Source organism: Trichechus manatus, unplaced genomic scaffold, assembly GCF_000243295.1.
Source record: "Trichechus manatus latirostris isolate Lorelei unplaced genomic scaffold, TriManLat1.0 scaffold00077, whole genome shotgun sequence".
NCBI classification, from domain to species: Eukaryota; Metazoa; Chordata; class Mammalia; order Sirenia; family Trichechidae; genus Trichechus; species Trichechus manatus.
In genome coordinates, this window is record NW_004444013.1 from 8,198,145 (window position 1) to 8,212,738 (window position 14,594).

Here is a 14,594-nt window from a genome sequence, read left to right on the forward strand (position 1 = left end):
TCATTTCACCAAAAAAAAAAGGTTGAGAAGTTAGAGGGTTAATATGTTGTGGGGTTGTTAACCAATGTCATAAAACAATATGTGTACTACTGTTTCATAAGAAACTGTTTGTTCTGTAAGCCTTCACCTGAAGTACAATAAAAAAAATTTTAAAAAAATGGCTGCAGACAACGAAAATGATGTTGTGGAAGACAAACTTGAGAAACTTCCCAGAGTGCAGAAAGACAAAAATGATGTGAGACACAAGGCATACTGTGGAGAACAAAGAATGGAAATCGATCATTAGACGGGGATTTTCCTGAAGAAGACAGAAATAACAACCATCAAAGATGTGAGAGAAAATTAACCTAAGGTAAAAACAAGGCCTGAGGCTGTGGAGCTAAGGAGCTTATACTGTTTCTGGCAAAAATAATAGGAAATATTGATACTCTGACATTTCACCAAAAAATCAAACCAGTTGTCACAGAGTCGATACCTGCTCATGGTAACCCCATAGTTGTCAGAAGAGAACTGTGCTCCATGGAGTTTTCAATGGCCGTGACTTTTTGGAAGCAGACTGCCAGGCTTTCTTCCAAGGCACCTGTCAGTGGGTTCGAACCACCAACTTTTTGGTTAGTAGTCAACACTTAACTATTTGTACCACTCAGGGATCCTTAGACATTTCATAGTGCCCTTTTAAATAAATTTTAAGAATAACTACAAATTTCTCAAAGTAAATAATGATACCTACCTGCGATGTGATGGATCACTTTTCTATGGACTTTCTCACCATGGTCTTGTGGCTCCCGCCCGAGAGATTGGGTGGGACCATGCAAATAAGTTAATCATGGCCCACCAACAGGATTGGTCAGTTTTGCTTTAAAAGAAGAGCCAATTCCAGAGCAGAGAGAGGTTCTGAGAAAGTTGAGTGCCTTTGGGCTGAGGCTTACTGGCAGAGCGGGGTGCCTCTGGGCATTTATTGGCAGAGCTAAAAGCTTTTTAATACTTGCCTGAGCAGGGCAGAGGCCGAGGGGCCAGGGAGAAGCTTGCCTGTGAGCACAGCTGGGAAGAAGCTGTTCTGATGGAAGAACTGTATCCTGAGCGTTCCTCAACCTGAATTGTAACGTGTTACTTCCCTAATAAACCCCATAATTGTCAGTATTGTCTGTGAGTTCTGTGTGGGCATTGCAATGAATTATCAAACCCAGCAGAGAAGTAGAGAGTGCCATGGGAGGGACGGTTGGTGTCAGAATTGGTAAAGATGGTGGAGAGAGGAGGCATGTCCAACCTCCGCCTCACAGGAATCAGCCTTGGGCTGTTGACCTTGATTCTCCTTTCCCCTTGTGAAGAGAGAGGAGATCAGATGCTGACCCCACACGGTTTTTACACCACCTCACAGAGGTCTTGCAAAGTTCAATGAGTTAATGAATATAAAATGGTTGCGTGGTGCCTGACATATGAAAAGTGCTCAGTACATGTTATTGTCAAGAGTCTATCATCATTATGAGTTAAACAGCAAGCAACCTACAAAGGCACAGAAATCTAGCTGGTTACACATTTGCCCCAACACTAAATGTCAACGGCAAAAGAGCAAGGTCTTGAGAGCTCTTGTGAGTCAAGAGTTCTCCACCCACTCAAGCATGCCTCCTGCATGAACGGAGCAGAAACATAAAAACCACATACCCTTTCAGGAAACAAAAACGTTTGAAGATAGAAACAGGATAACACAAAGATGATACGCCCACAGGTATGACTTTGAGGACAGAGAAGCTACATCATGTGCACCGAATCCTCTCTAAAATGTAGAGTTTGGAATAATTGCTGAAAATATGATTTCAAAATTGAATGCAAAGGCCAAAACAAATTTTAAAAACTCTTTATGTGGAAAAATAATAATAATCATAAAAGGAAAGCAACCATCTGGATCTATAATCCTTTCATTAAATTAACAAAAAACGAAAAACAGAACCAAACCCATTGCGGTTGAGTTGGTTCCGACTCATAGTGACCCTATAGGACAGAGTAGAATCGCCCCACAGAATTTCCAAGGAGCACCTGGTGGATTTGAACTGCCAACCTTTTGGTTAGCAAACGTAGCTCTTAACCACTACGCCACCAGGGTTTCCTAAATTAACAAAGTCAGGAAAAATACAAGAGTGAAAGAGCATGGAGAGTAAAGGCCAATAAATTTCTTGTTGTAGATGGGGCAATCAATAGTTGTTTTCATACTTAGAGGGTAGTGGTACATTGATAATTACAGATTCCACACTTCCTGTAGTTAACCAGTTTAAAAGTAGCCAACCATGTATGCTACAACACGGATGAGCCTTGAAAACACTATGCTGCTTGAAATTAAGTCAGTCCCAAAAGGACAAATACTATATGATTCCATGTATACGAAATATCTAGAATAGGCTAGTGTATACAGGCCTGAGGTTATCAGTGGCTACCAGGTACGAGTGGAAGGGAAGAGAAAGGGGGACTCGTTGCTTAGGGACCACTGAGCTTCTGTTAAGGGTGATGGAAAATTTGTAAATGGATAGTGATGACTGCGGCACAACTTGATGAGAACACTGAATTGCGCATGTGAAGAAAGTTGAAATGGCAAATGTTTTGTTACATACATATTGACTACGATTAAAAAAAAAAAAGTAACCAGGCACTTTTTAAAGAATTTAAACACTTGCACTCAAAATCACTACACAAGAAAAAGGAAATTACATGGATAGAGTCTAAAAAGGGTAAGGAAAGAATCCATTTTAAAACTCTTGTGGGACAAGGTAGGGTATAAAAAGCAAACATTAAAGACTCTCATAAAATAGAAATCATAAAACAAGACATGGAAAGTGCCTAATTTATGCCAAACAATTTAACATCAAAAACTGTTAGAAACACAGAAAATTCAACAGGAATAAAAAAGTTTAAAACACACTATCACTGTATAACAAAGTGAGATGTTTGAAAAATGATGAATACGTAAACCATTTGAAAAATGTTACAGGGTAAATAAAATTACAAGGTAGAAATAATATGTATATGCTTTGTGAAATGTTTACAAAAACTGGGCATAGGTTATAAGAAAAATATCAATAATTCTAAAAAGTAAAAAGTTCACAGTAAACATAACTTGCCAGCTCTTCTTCTCATTATGAAGAATAAAATAAGTGATGTAAGGATTCTTCCAGTCAATAAATTTTAAAAGAACATAAAACCAAAAATAAGTAAAGATGAACAAAATTTTAGAAACTAGAATACAAAGTTAAAGACAAGAAAAGAATTAATTACAAATGGAAAAATAGTATAATTAATAAATAAACCCAAAGCCCATTTTTTGATAAAAGAGAAATCAAAACAAAAAAAAAAAAATCAGAAGAGAAACCACGAATGAACAAAGTCAAAAATAAAAAAGAAACTAGGAAAATAAATATACTTTAAAAAATACGATTCTATTATATACAATCCAACATACATTTCAAAATCTAAATAAGATGAGTAATTTTTCTGGAAAAAAGTTATCAAAATTTAGATCTTGACAGAATGATTCTGAAGTCCATCTGGAAACAAAATGATTACAGTAGACAGAAGAACTTTGTAAAAGAAGATCAGTGAACAGAGATGAAATCATATCATAGAGATACAGTAATTAAAATATTATGGCATTCACGCAAAAATAAACCTACAAATTTTCACACAAAATGCAAAAACCAGTAAAAGAGAGAGATAGATAAAACTAAAGATGGCACTAAAAGTAGGGAGAGGTGAATTTAGTTTAAGATTAAAATAGCATCATAGTATTATTCAATAAATAGCACTGAGAAAATTGTTAACTCTTTTTTAAAAATTATAATCCATATGTCTAATAAAATTCCCTATGAAGCCCTCCAGATGTACAAGATACTGCTAATAAATCTATAGAACATCCCTGGCTAGACTCTAAGTTCCTTGAGGACAAGCAATGAATACTATACTTATTTGATTTTCTTCCTCCACCTAGAAAGCATTCAAAGTAAACATCTCTTGAATGAATGAACAAATGAATGAATGTCTCAGTCAATCCATCACTGTTGAATTTGTTGGGCTGGGTGATTTCCAACTGCAACCTGCCCAACTTGATGCACTTGTGCATTATTCCCTCCTGAGTTGGTTTAGAGAGAAGAAACAGAAACCCCTCCCAGTAGTGAGTTGCAGCTGCCCATGGCATGCAAGGCTCTTTACATGCCTGTTCTCAGATTCATGGAGAACCTGTCCATGTGGCCATACACAGGTAGGAGGTGGCAGCCACTGAGGGGCAGGGTGGAGGGCAGTCATTAGTATGATGGTACCCAGCTAAGGTCCAGGGTAGCTGATCCACAAAGGATGCTGCAGTGCCCATCAGTGTCCAACACATCAAGTCCCTGTGCAACCCTGCCTGTCTTCTGGGGTGAATGAGGGACCCCAAGGAGCAGGGCTTAAGCTGGCTTGACATGAGGCAGCCCCATGAGAATACCAAGTGGCCGACACCTCTCAAACTGGAGCTTCCCGAGAACCAGCCTGCAGTCATCTGAACCGACACAGGCCAGTGGTCTCCACAACTCATCTGCCCAACACCCTTCCTTGCCAGCTCTGCACTCAGAACACATCTGTGCAGCCCCATTCAGAGCCCTGGATGCTGGTAAGAAAGCATGGCCAGTTACAACTCAGTGTGCACTACACAACAATAAAGAACCAGGATGAATCCCAAAACATCTCACAACATAGATGAATCTGGAGGGCATTATGCTGAGTGAAGTAAGTCAATCACGAAAGGACAAATATTGTATGAGACCACTATTATAAAAACTCAAGAAAAGATTTACACACAGAAAAAAAAAAAAAACTTTGATGGTTACAAGGGAGGGGAAAGATGGGGAGGGGAAACCACTAACTAGATAGTAGACAAATGTCAAATTTGGTGAAGGGAAAGACAACACACTGTATAGGAGAAGTCAGCACAAGTTGACCAAGCCAAAGTCATAGAAGATTCCTAGACACATCTAAACACCCTTAGGGATCAAGTTGCTGGGGTTGAGGGCTGGGGGACCATGGTCTCAGGAGACATCTAGGTCAATCGGCATAACATTGTTCATAAAGCAAATGTTCTTTCTACATCCTACTTTGGTGAGTAGTATCTGGGGTTTTAAAAGCTTACTAGCAGCCATCTGAGATACATCTATTGGTCCCATCCACCTAGAGCAAAGGAGAATGAAGAAAACCAAAGGACTAATGGACCCCATGAACCAGAGTCTCCACCAGCCTGAGCCCAGAAAAACTAGATAGTGCCCAGCTCCCATCACCTATCACTCTGACAGGATTACAGCAGAGAGTCCCAGACAGAGCGGGAGATAAATGTAGAACAAAATTCAAATTCACAAAAAAAGACCAGACTTACTGGTCCAACAGAAACTGGAGGAACCCTTGAGACTCTGGCCCCCCAACAGCCTGATATCTCAGAACTGAAGCCACTCCTGAAGCCCACTTTTCAGCTAAAGATTAGACAGGCCTATAAAACAAACAATAACACATGTGAGCAATGTGCTTCTTAGTTCAATCAAGTATCTGAGACCAAGTGGACTTCTCCTGCCCAAAAGCAAGACAAGAAGGCAGGAAGGGTCAGGAAAACTGGACGAATGGACACAGGGACAAGGTGGAAAGGGAAAGGGGGAGAGTGCTGACACATTGTGGGGATTGCAACCAATGTCACAAAACAATTTGGGTATACATTTTTGAGTGAGAAACTAATTTGCACAGTAAACTTTCACCTAAAGCATAATAACATATAAAAAATAATAATACCTCAGTGTGCGCCAGGTAAAAATAAACAGATAAATACATAGAATGAATCTCCTGTCAGAAAATAAATGGCGCTTCTCCAGACCCAGAACCTGAATTATGCTCCTGAAGGGCAAACAGTGTCTCCTGGGCCGCCAGCCTCTGGCCAGAAAGTACAGGCTTCACTCAACCCAGTGTTCCCACGGCTTCCAATGCTAAGGAGGCCCACCCTGAGCTCCAGGGCTGTGAGAATTACTCCCCTCTTATCTCACCTGCCGGATAGGTGCATCTAGGCCTTGCTGGAGCTGCCCTGGGCCTGGTTTGAATAATACCCTAGTGTGCTCAGCTGCTGCCAGCCAACCTTCTGTCAGTTATACAACAAAGAAAAAGGGCCACTGCTCAGAGAAGCCTCAGAGAACTCATCTCCTGGTGATTCATAAAGGTCCCCGGGTGGCGCAAATGGTCTGTGCTCCACTACTAACAAAAGGTTGGCGGTTCAAACCCACCCAGCAGCTCCTCAGAAGAAAGCCCTGGCAATCTGCTTCCATAAAAGATCACAGCCAAGAAAAGCCTATGGAGCAGCTCTACTCTGCAACTCTTGCGGTCGCCATGAGTTGGAATCGACTCGATGGGTTTGGTTGAGTTTGGTTATTCATAGCAAAGCTAGGGCGGGGGGAGTGAGGGAAATGGAAAGCAAGGATTTGTGAAAGCCCCAGATGATTTCGAAACTTCACTTGGTTAGTCATTTCACCCTTGTCAAGAGTTGCTCGAAAGGCACAGACTATGCTACACCTCCTCAGCAGGGCTGCTCAGCAGAGCCCGGCCACAGGAGCCTCCCAACCCCTCCAGCCAGCTGATGTCTGAGCCTGGGGGCCTCTTCCTTGCACCTACTCAAAGTGGAGGCCTGCCCAAATCAATGCACATCCCGCCCTAATCCCAACTCAGAGGACCTCTCCTACAAAACCCGCCCACCAGAGCCTTGCCCTTCTTCAAGGTCACCAGGTTCTGCAGGTCCCCTTTGGAGGGGTCAGGCCCTTCCAGGCTCTATTTTCCACTTCTGTGTCCTGTGTCCACACATGCCAGCTGACAGCCCAGAGATCCAAGGGCCTGCACTTTCCTCCCGGGCCACCAGTCTATCCAGCTGCAGTGAGAAGCCACTGTCCTTAAGAAGGCGGGCTCCACAGATCAGCTAACATCTCCCAGCTGCTCTACTGGAAACAGCCCCCCGCGGCCAGCCAGCAGCCTCTGCAGTGTCACCTTCTCCTTCACATAAATAAGAAAGCAGATAAGTTGGACAAGAGGCAGGAACGCTCTCCAAGGATCCAGCCTCCTTGCTCCCTCATCTCCTCCTAATAAAACCGATGGGCTGCAGGTTGGAAAACAAGTTATGGCCCCACTGGCCCCGAGCCCAGTCTCCCCCCCCCCCCCCCCCCTGTGAGCCGTGACTGTGCACACAAGGCACCGTGGTCTGGACCATTACACTCGAAAGCAAACATGGCGGCCATCTGGGACCATTTTGACTTCTCTGCTTTAGAAAGTAAATTTAAGCTCCACGTTACAAGACGGTGTTACAAGGGATGCAGCCCTGGAAAACAGTCAGGAAAGCTGATTGCAGCTGGGCTTTAGCAGATGCCACATCTAGGCTAAACAGCTGGTCAGATCTGCCTAATTGAACCTCTATTCTGGAAAGAGTTCTTTCCACCTCTTTTTTTTTTTAATTATTTTTTTAATTAGGGGGTTGGTTTACCCAGGATACAATGGAGCATTCTACCACATTCTTTAGGATGGCTTTAGTCACTGTGTTCCCAGTTTTCCTCCCACCCCTAGCCCCTACCATCAACCCCTAGAGCTGGACTTGTTACAACAGGAGCAGAGGCATTTAACATAATTGCTGTCGACTCCCACCTGGACACGGCTTCCAGTACATGGGCACAAATCAGACATGGCCATTAGCAGAGCCTAAACCTCCCCTGCAGCTGGGCCCCACTGTCAGTGACAATATGGTAACATGACAACTTCACTGGTAACAAAGACTCCATACACTGGAAAATACCTCTGAGACAGTCAAAGATGAGCCCTCCATCAGTATCCAAGGAAACCAAAATATTCACCATAGATTTTTCCGGCTACAAGTTATGTCCCACATGAAGAAGTCATTCAGGTGACATTTTCTCTCTGAACTTTTTTCCAAGGCACGAGACAGTTTGACTCAGCCACTACTGCCCATGGCTGGCAAGGGCCTGGTGTTCTCACCTTAGATTCTCAATAGCCACAAATGCCCTCCTTGGGGGGCTAACCACCAAACAGGGCAGGCTCCTTACCGTCGAGCTCCTCCACGGAGATGTTAGCAAGCTGTTCGCTGTCGCTGCCGGCGGACAGAGATCGGTTGAGGTAATTCCCCTTGTACAACAGGCCAGCAGTCACATGGTGGAACGGCATCTTCTCCCTGGTCACAGAGAACAGGGGAGAGAGAAAGACATCATCATTCTTTCCATCCCAGTTCTCAGACAGCAAGAGCTACTGGTAAAATAACAACAATTCTAGAGGGACAGTCAGAAAATTCCCAGTGTCCCAACGGCCTGAGCAATTCCCAAATGACCTCACTTTCTATTCCTTCCTTCACTTCACATGTTCCTTCACTTCTCCCCATTGAACTTCATTTCCCCCCATTTAATTTCATTTGTCTCCATTTGATTAATTAAGGAGTGGTGGTTCAGTGGTAGAATTCTTGCCTTCCATGCAGGAGATCCAGGTTCAATTCCCAGCTAATGCACTTCATGTGCACTCATCACCCGTCTATCAGTGGAAGTTGATGAGTTGCTATGATGCTGAACAGGTTTCAGCGGAGCTTCTAGACTAAAACAGACTAGGAAGAAAGGTCTGGCGATCTACTTACGAAAATCAGCCAATGAAAACCTTACGGATCACAATAGTCCAATCCCCAAGCAGTCATGGGGAAGGCACAGGACCAGGCAGTGTTTCATTCAGTTGTGCATTGGGTCGCCAGAAGTTGGGGGCCAACTCAATGGCAGGTAACAACAAAGAAGAATAAAAGAGCAAGTAAAGAAGAGAAAGGGGAAAGGCAGCTAGAAGGATGGGCCTCTCCACAGCAGGAAGAGCACAGCTCCTGTCCCAACACTCCCCATAGGTTTCTCTGTTATACTGAGCAAGTCCATAGTGGTCCAGGCTCCGTATCCTCATCTAGAAAATGGGGCAAGAGAACTGATAAACCTCTGAGTGGAATTAGGGCCAACAGGGAGGAATGACAGGGAGTCAAATTTTGGCTTCTGATAAAGAATAACTTTCCAGCAGAGCTCTGTGAAGTAAGCTGGGCAGCGAGGAAGGGGGTAATCTCCCCGCCACTGGAAGCATTCAAGCAGAGACTGACAGCCTCCCTGCCTGGGATTCTGTGGGAGAGAAATGACCCCTAGTACTCTTCTCGAACATCCATCATTCTCCATGTAAGCCACTTGTAGAGTCCCTGCCGTGCTAAAGTCTGAGTCCATATGGTAAGCTGGAGGCAGGGCAGGGGCCATGCAGCTGGAGTGGCCCCTCCGCAGCTCTCCTGAGTGACAGGGTATAAGTTTACAGGAAAAGCAGCCAATAGAATGTCAGTCTCTGACTGCTCAGGACATCCCACCTTGCCGACCCTCGGACCACACTTCTCAGAAAGACCCAGATGCAAGCAAATTTCCCCAATCATAGGATGTTGGAGCTGGCAGGCACCGTGGGGCGGGGTCCATCTTGTTTTCCCTGTGACCCCACCGAGTGACAGGCCCACAGAACGGCCCTCCTCCCTCTCCCTTGAGTCTAGAGCACACCAGCACACCCTCGTGTGGGCTGAGAGCTGCTCACTTAGAGGGCAACCAGATGGACTCCTGAACGTTAAGGGGCTTGACCAAGAGCATGAAGTTGGTCAGCGAGAGAATCCATTCTAGAACTCAAACCCCCTAAGAACTATTTCGATGACAAAAGCCGCAGCTAAGCACCAGACGTTTCCACCCGGATGTCAAACTCTCACTTCAAACTCAAGATGTCTAAAAAGGAATTAATTATCTTCCTAAAAAATAGGCCACACTTCCTGATTTCTCTATTTCTATCAAAGGTACTTTTCACTCAACATAACAACTGGGACAACGCTCACAAATGCTCTGGGCCCCAAAAAATCAAACAGATACATGACTGAGACGAGATCCGACTGTCAGCCTCCGAACCATCTTTAGCTCTTCCCACGGCTAACAAATGCACATCCCCAGCCCAACCACAAATGGTATGATGCTAATTACAAAGTAGATAGGCCGATTATAAGGAGTACATCTTCAGCTAATTACAAGTCAGCCTTCCCCCTCCCGACCGAATCTATCCTTGCACATAAATAGAATGCAAGAGTCTTTCTCCGGAAGAACACTTCAATTCACCATCTCCTCCTTTCTCCACCACCACCTGTCTGTCAGTTTGTCTTACTGTAGTGTCGTGTTGCTGTGATGCTATCCCACCGGTATTTCAAATACCAGCAGGATCACCCATGTTTAAGAGGAGCTTCCTGACTAAGACTAGGAAGAAAGGGCTGGTGATCTACTTCTGAACATTAGCCATTAAAAACCTTATGGATCACAACAGAACACTGCTGATTTGCTTTGGATGCATCATCAGAAGGGATCAATTGCTAGAGGAGAATATGCGGTTTGGTGAAGTAGAGGGCCAGCGAGGGTGAGGGAGACCCTCGGTGAGATGGATCGGCACCACAACCACAACAAAGGACTTAAACACGCTGCCAATCGTGAGGATGACACCAGACCGGGCAACGTTTCGTTCTGTTGTATACAAGGTCGCCGTCAGTTGGAGTCGACTCAACATCAACCATCTACCTACCTATCCATCTATCTTTTCTCCAAAGTTCGTTTTCAGACCAAACAGGTTTAAAAGTGAGAGCCAGCCCTATGAATTAGGCGCCCTCCTTTTTCCTTAAGGCCAATGACGATTGCTTGGGGTCATATGCCTCGGTCATTTAAGCATGAACTGATTCATATAAGTCCAGGGAACGAGAGGTCAGAGCAGGCTAGAGCTTCCTCTATGGTTTCAGCTTTTCCTCAGCAGTAGCCCCAGTACCCAACTCAACACACACGCGTTTATTTTAACTACTATCTCCATAAATGTGGGAAGATACCTTCACTGATCTTACATAATTTAGCCACCTAGAGATTGACCTAGTAAGGTCAGTACTGGGGCTAAAAGTATTCCTTCCCATTTCACCCAGAAAATGAGCTCAACTCTCTAGTCTCTCCGCAGTTTGTAGATATCTTCCCATAGTACCGTTCTGAATCCCTGGGTGGTACAGTCAGCGCTAGGCTGCTGACCGAAAGGTTGAAAGTTCAAATCCATCCAGAGGTGACTTGGAAGAAAGCCCTGGCCACCATGAGTCAGAATCAATGTAACAGCAGCTGGTTTTTAATCACCTTTCACTTAGCTGTCTGAAGTTTTAGGTCCGTCATGCAAATTTTTGTAACGAGATTACTCAAGCAAACATCCAACCCACTGAAAACAAGGCCAACGCTACCTACCCCCCATTCAGTATTCAAATAAATGCAGAGAAAACTAGATACAACCGATACACCAATATCATTTGCTTCCAAAACGGCAGCTTACAAAATTAGGTACACATTCAATTCCTTCCAGCCTCTGCACCGAAAAAGCTCAAAGTTTAATGGGAAAGAAAACACGTGTGACTGAACCACCCATACAGACAAATAAAGTCATGCTCAAGAAGTGGAAGAGCTAAAAACAGCTGCTGCAATTAAGGACTAAATTTCACTCCCAGTCGTCTGGGGAAATCCAAGCTTTAAGATTCTCTCCTTGGCTAATACACCAGTTTATCAGCAAAGACAAACACTGTCTTGAAACTATAAGTTACAGAGCATTTTTATATGGATCCTTATATGAAGGGCAATGAGCAAAAAATAAAATGTTTTCAACAGCAAAATTGCCTGATAAGAAATATTATTCAAGTGACTGTCTCCCATGTGAATAATTTTTCTGTGTTTTATGTAAGGCAGTATGGAGTCGTGGTTAAGAACCAGGATTTTCCGGTGAAACAGTGTTAGATTTGAATCCTGTTGTCATCTTGTGCAGTCAAGTCGATTCAAACTCTTGGAGACCCCATGTGTTACAGACTAGAACTGCTCCATACGGTTTTCTTGGCTGTAATCTCTATGGAAGCAGATCGCCAGGACTTTTCTTCCGAGCTGCCGCTGGGTGGGTTCGAACCGCTAACCTTTCGGTTACCAGCCAAGCGCATACTGTGTGTCACACAGGGACCTTGGTTTGAATCCTAGCTCCGCCCTCATTAGCCACGTAGGTAAGTTACTTAACCTCTCTAATCCTCAGTCCTCCTCACTATAAAGACATACTGAAGAGTAATGTTGTAAATATTAAATATGGTATGAAAACACTGGATGTCGCACAAGGCACATCACATCCTAAATGCCCAATAAATGTAATGTGTTATTATTTGCTAAGGGTGACGTGAAGTGGGATGCTGGGGCAAAAGGATGTCCTGGGTGTATTAGGTTGAAGAAGCAATAGTCTGGGTTATGAAGGAGGGGCAGAAAAGGCCTGGGCAGAGAGCAACCTTCAGGGAGAAGCTGGTGTCTCAGTGATCTAGTGCTGCTGTAACAGAAATACCACCAGTGGATGGCTTTAAGGAACAGAAATTTTCGTCACAATTTAGGAAGCCAGAAATCCAAATTCAGGGCGCCGGCTCTAGGGGAAGTCTCTCTCCGTCCGCTCTGGGGGAAAATCCTTGTCTCAGCTTCTCTGGCTTTTCTCTCGTTTCCTTGGCCATCTCCACATGGCGTCTATCTTTCCCCATTCATGCTTGCTTCTCTGTGCCTAATGTGCCCTTTTTACATCTCAAAAGCTATTGGTTTAAGACACACCTCCACTGGTATGGCCTCATTAACATTACAGAGAAAACCTATTCCAAATGGGATGACATCCATATGTATAGGGGTTACGATTCCAACACATATTTGGGGGGGACCCAATTCAGCTGGTTTGTGGGGCACAGCACTATGCTGGGGAGAGCAGGTGTGTAAGCAGGAGTATACGGGGGTCCGCCAGCACTGAGGGGTGTCAGGAAGGGCTGGTTGCATCAGAAAGAGGAGCTACTAGAATGGAAAACACTGAAGACGAAGTGGAGTCTATTTCCTGGCCACCAAGGAGGCTGGTTCCATGGTCACATCAAAGACAAAGTGTCAGGTTAAAAATGAAAGGGTGAGTCTGTCTCCCCATGGTTTAAGGGGTGCTTCCTGTTGCCAGTATGAAGGAACTGGTACCTTTCTTGGCAGAGTAAGAAACTGATCATACTCACCATTTTTAATTTTTTTTTTTAATTTATTGTTTATTGTGGTAAAAGATGTTGTTGTTAGCTGCACTGAGTTACCTCCAACTAGTATCAGAACAAAATGTCATCCGCTCCTACTTGGTATGTTTGAGCCCCTTGTTGCATCATCTTCCAGCACTGTAGTGGACAATGTTCTGTGGTGATCCATAGGATTTTCAATGGCTGATTTTCAGAAGTAGATCAGCAGGCATTTCTTCCTAGTCTGTCTTAGTCTGCAAGCTCCGCTGAAACCTGTCCACCATGGGTGGCCCAGCTGGTATTTGAAATACCAGTGGCACAGGTTCCAGCATCATAGCAACACAGAAGCCATCACAGTATGACAAGCTGACAGACAGGGGTGGTGGTAAAATATATATAACATAAAATTTACCATTTTAACCATTTTTAATTGTAGAAGTTTAGTAGCATTAGTTATATTCACCATGTTATGCAACCATTGCCACCTTCTGTTTTCAGACTTTTTCATCATCCCAAATACAACCTCTGCACCTAGTACGTCCCTCCAGGTTTTTCCTCTACGATACCACAGACCCAGGCACATTGCTGTGTTGTTGTTGTTACTATTGCTGTGTGCTATAGAGTTGATTCCAACTCATAGTGACCCCATGTGACAGAGTAGAACTGCCCCACAGGGTTTTCTAGGCTGTAATTTTTACTGGAGCAGATCACCAAGCCTCTCTCCTGTGGAGCTACTGGGTGGGTTCCAACGGCCAACCTTTGGGTTAGCAGCCGAGTGTTTAACCGTTGCACCACCAGAGCTCCTTCCAAAGAGGGTACCAAATGGTAATTCTTCAGGACCTCTGAAAACAGAACTACTCAAAGTGGGGCCCACAGACCACCGCCAGCCCTCACACTGTTTGTTGCTGGTCGGCGACAAGTACGTACAGAAACTGAGATTGACTCCCGGACACTCTGCTAATCCAGAACAAAAACCCCTCCCAAAGCCCACTCTTCAGACAAAGATTAGACAGGACTATAAAACAAAAAATAATACACGTGAGGAGTGTGCTTCTTAGTTCAATCAGATACATGAGACCAAATGGGCGGCTCCTGTCCAGAGGCAGGATGAGAAGGCAGGAAGGGACAGGAACTGGTTGAATGGACACAGGAAACTCAGGGTGGAAAGGGGGAGTGTGCTGTCACATTGTGGGGACTGCAACCAATGTCACAAAACAATATGTGCATAAATTTTTGTATGAGAAATTTTAAAAAAGGGGGGTGCCTGGGGGGGGAATATATATATATATAAAGGGTCTGTAAGCCTGAGATATGTCTGGCCGATTCCTCCTTCCCTGGTAATCCCACTAAGCCCAGACGCTCAGCAATGAAAGTCAGCCTTCCTTGCACCCTTCATCACCCATGGCTGCTGGCAGACGATTGTCAGCTTTCTAAGCTGAAAGCAAACAGGCTTTCTTGATTAATGACC

At 44.3% G+C, this 14,594-nt stretch overlaps 1 protein-coding gene across 2 annotated transcripts in view; it reads right to left on the reverse strand.

Annotated features, from left to right (window-relative positions):
* The window catches only part of CALN1 (calneuron 1), a 581,567-nt gene that overhangs the window by 468,540 nt on the left and 98,433 nt on the right, over positions 1 to 14,594 (reverse strand). Inside the window, exon 2 of one of the 2 annotated variants that reach the window (XM_004380775.2) lies at positions 8,088 to 8,208. In XM_004380775.2, coding sequence (XP_004380832.1) covers positions 8,088 to 8,208 — 121 coding nt within the window. Of the gene's footprint in view, positions 1 to 8,087; positions 8,213 to 14,594 lie in introns of both variants that reach the window. The other variant, XM_023735306.1, reaches the window with a different exon arrangement.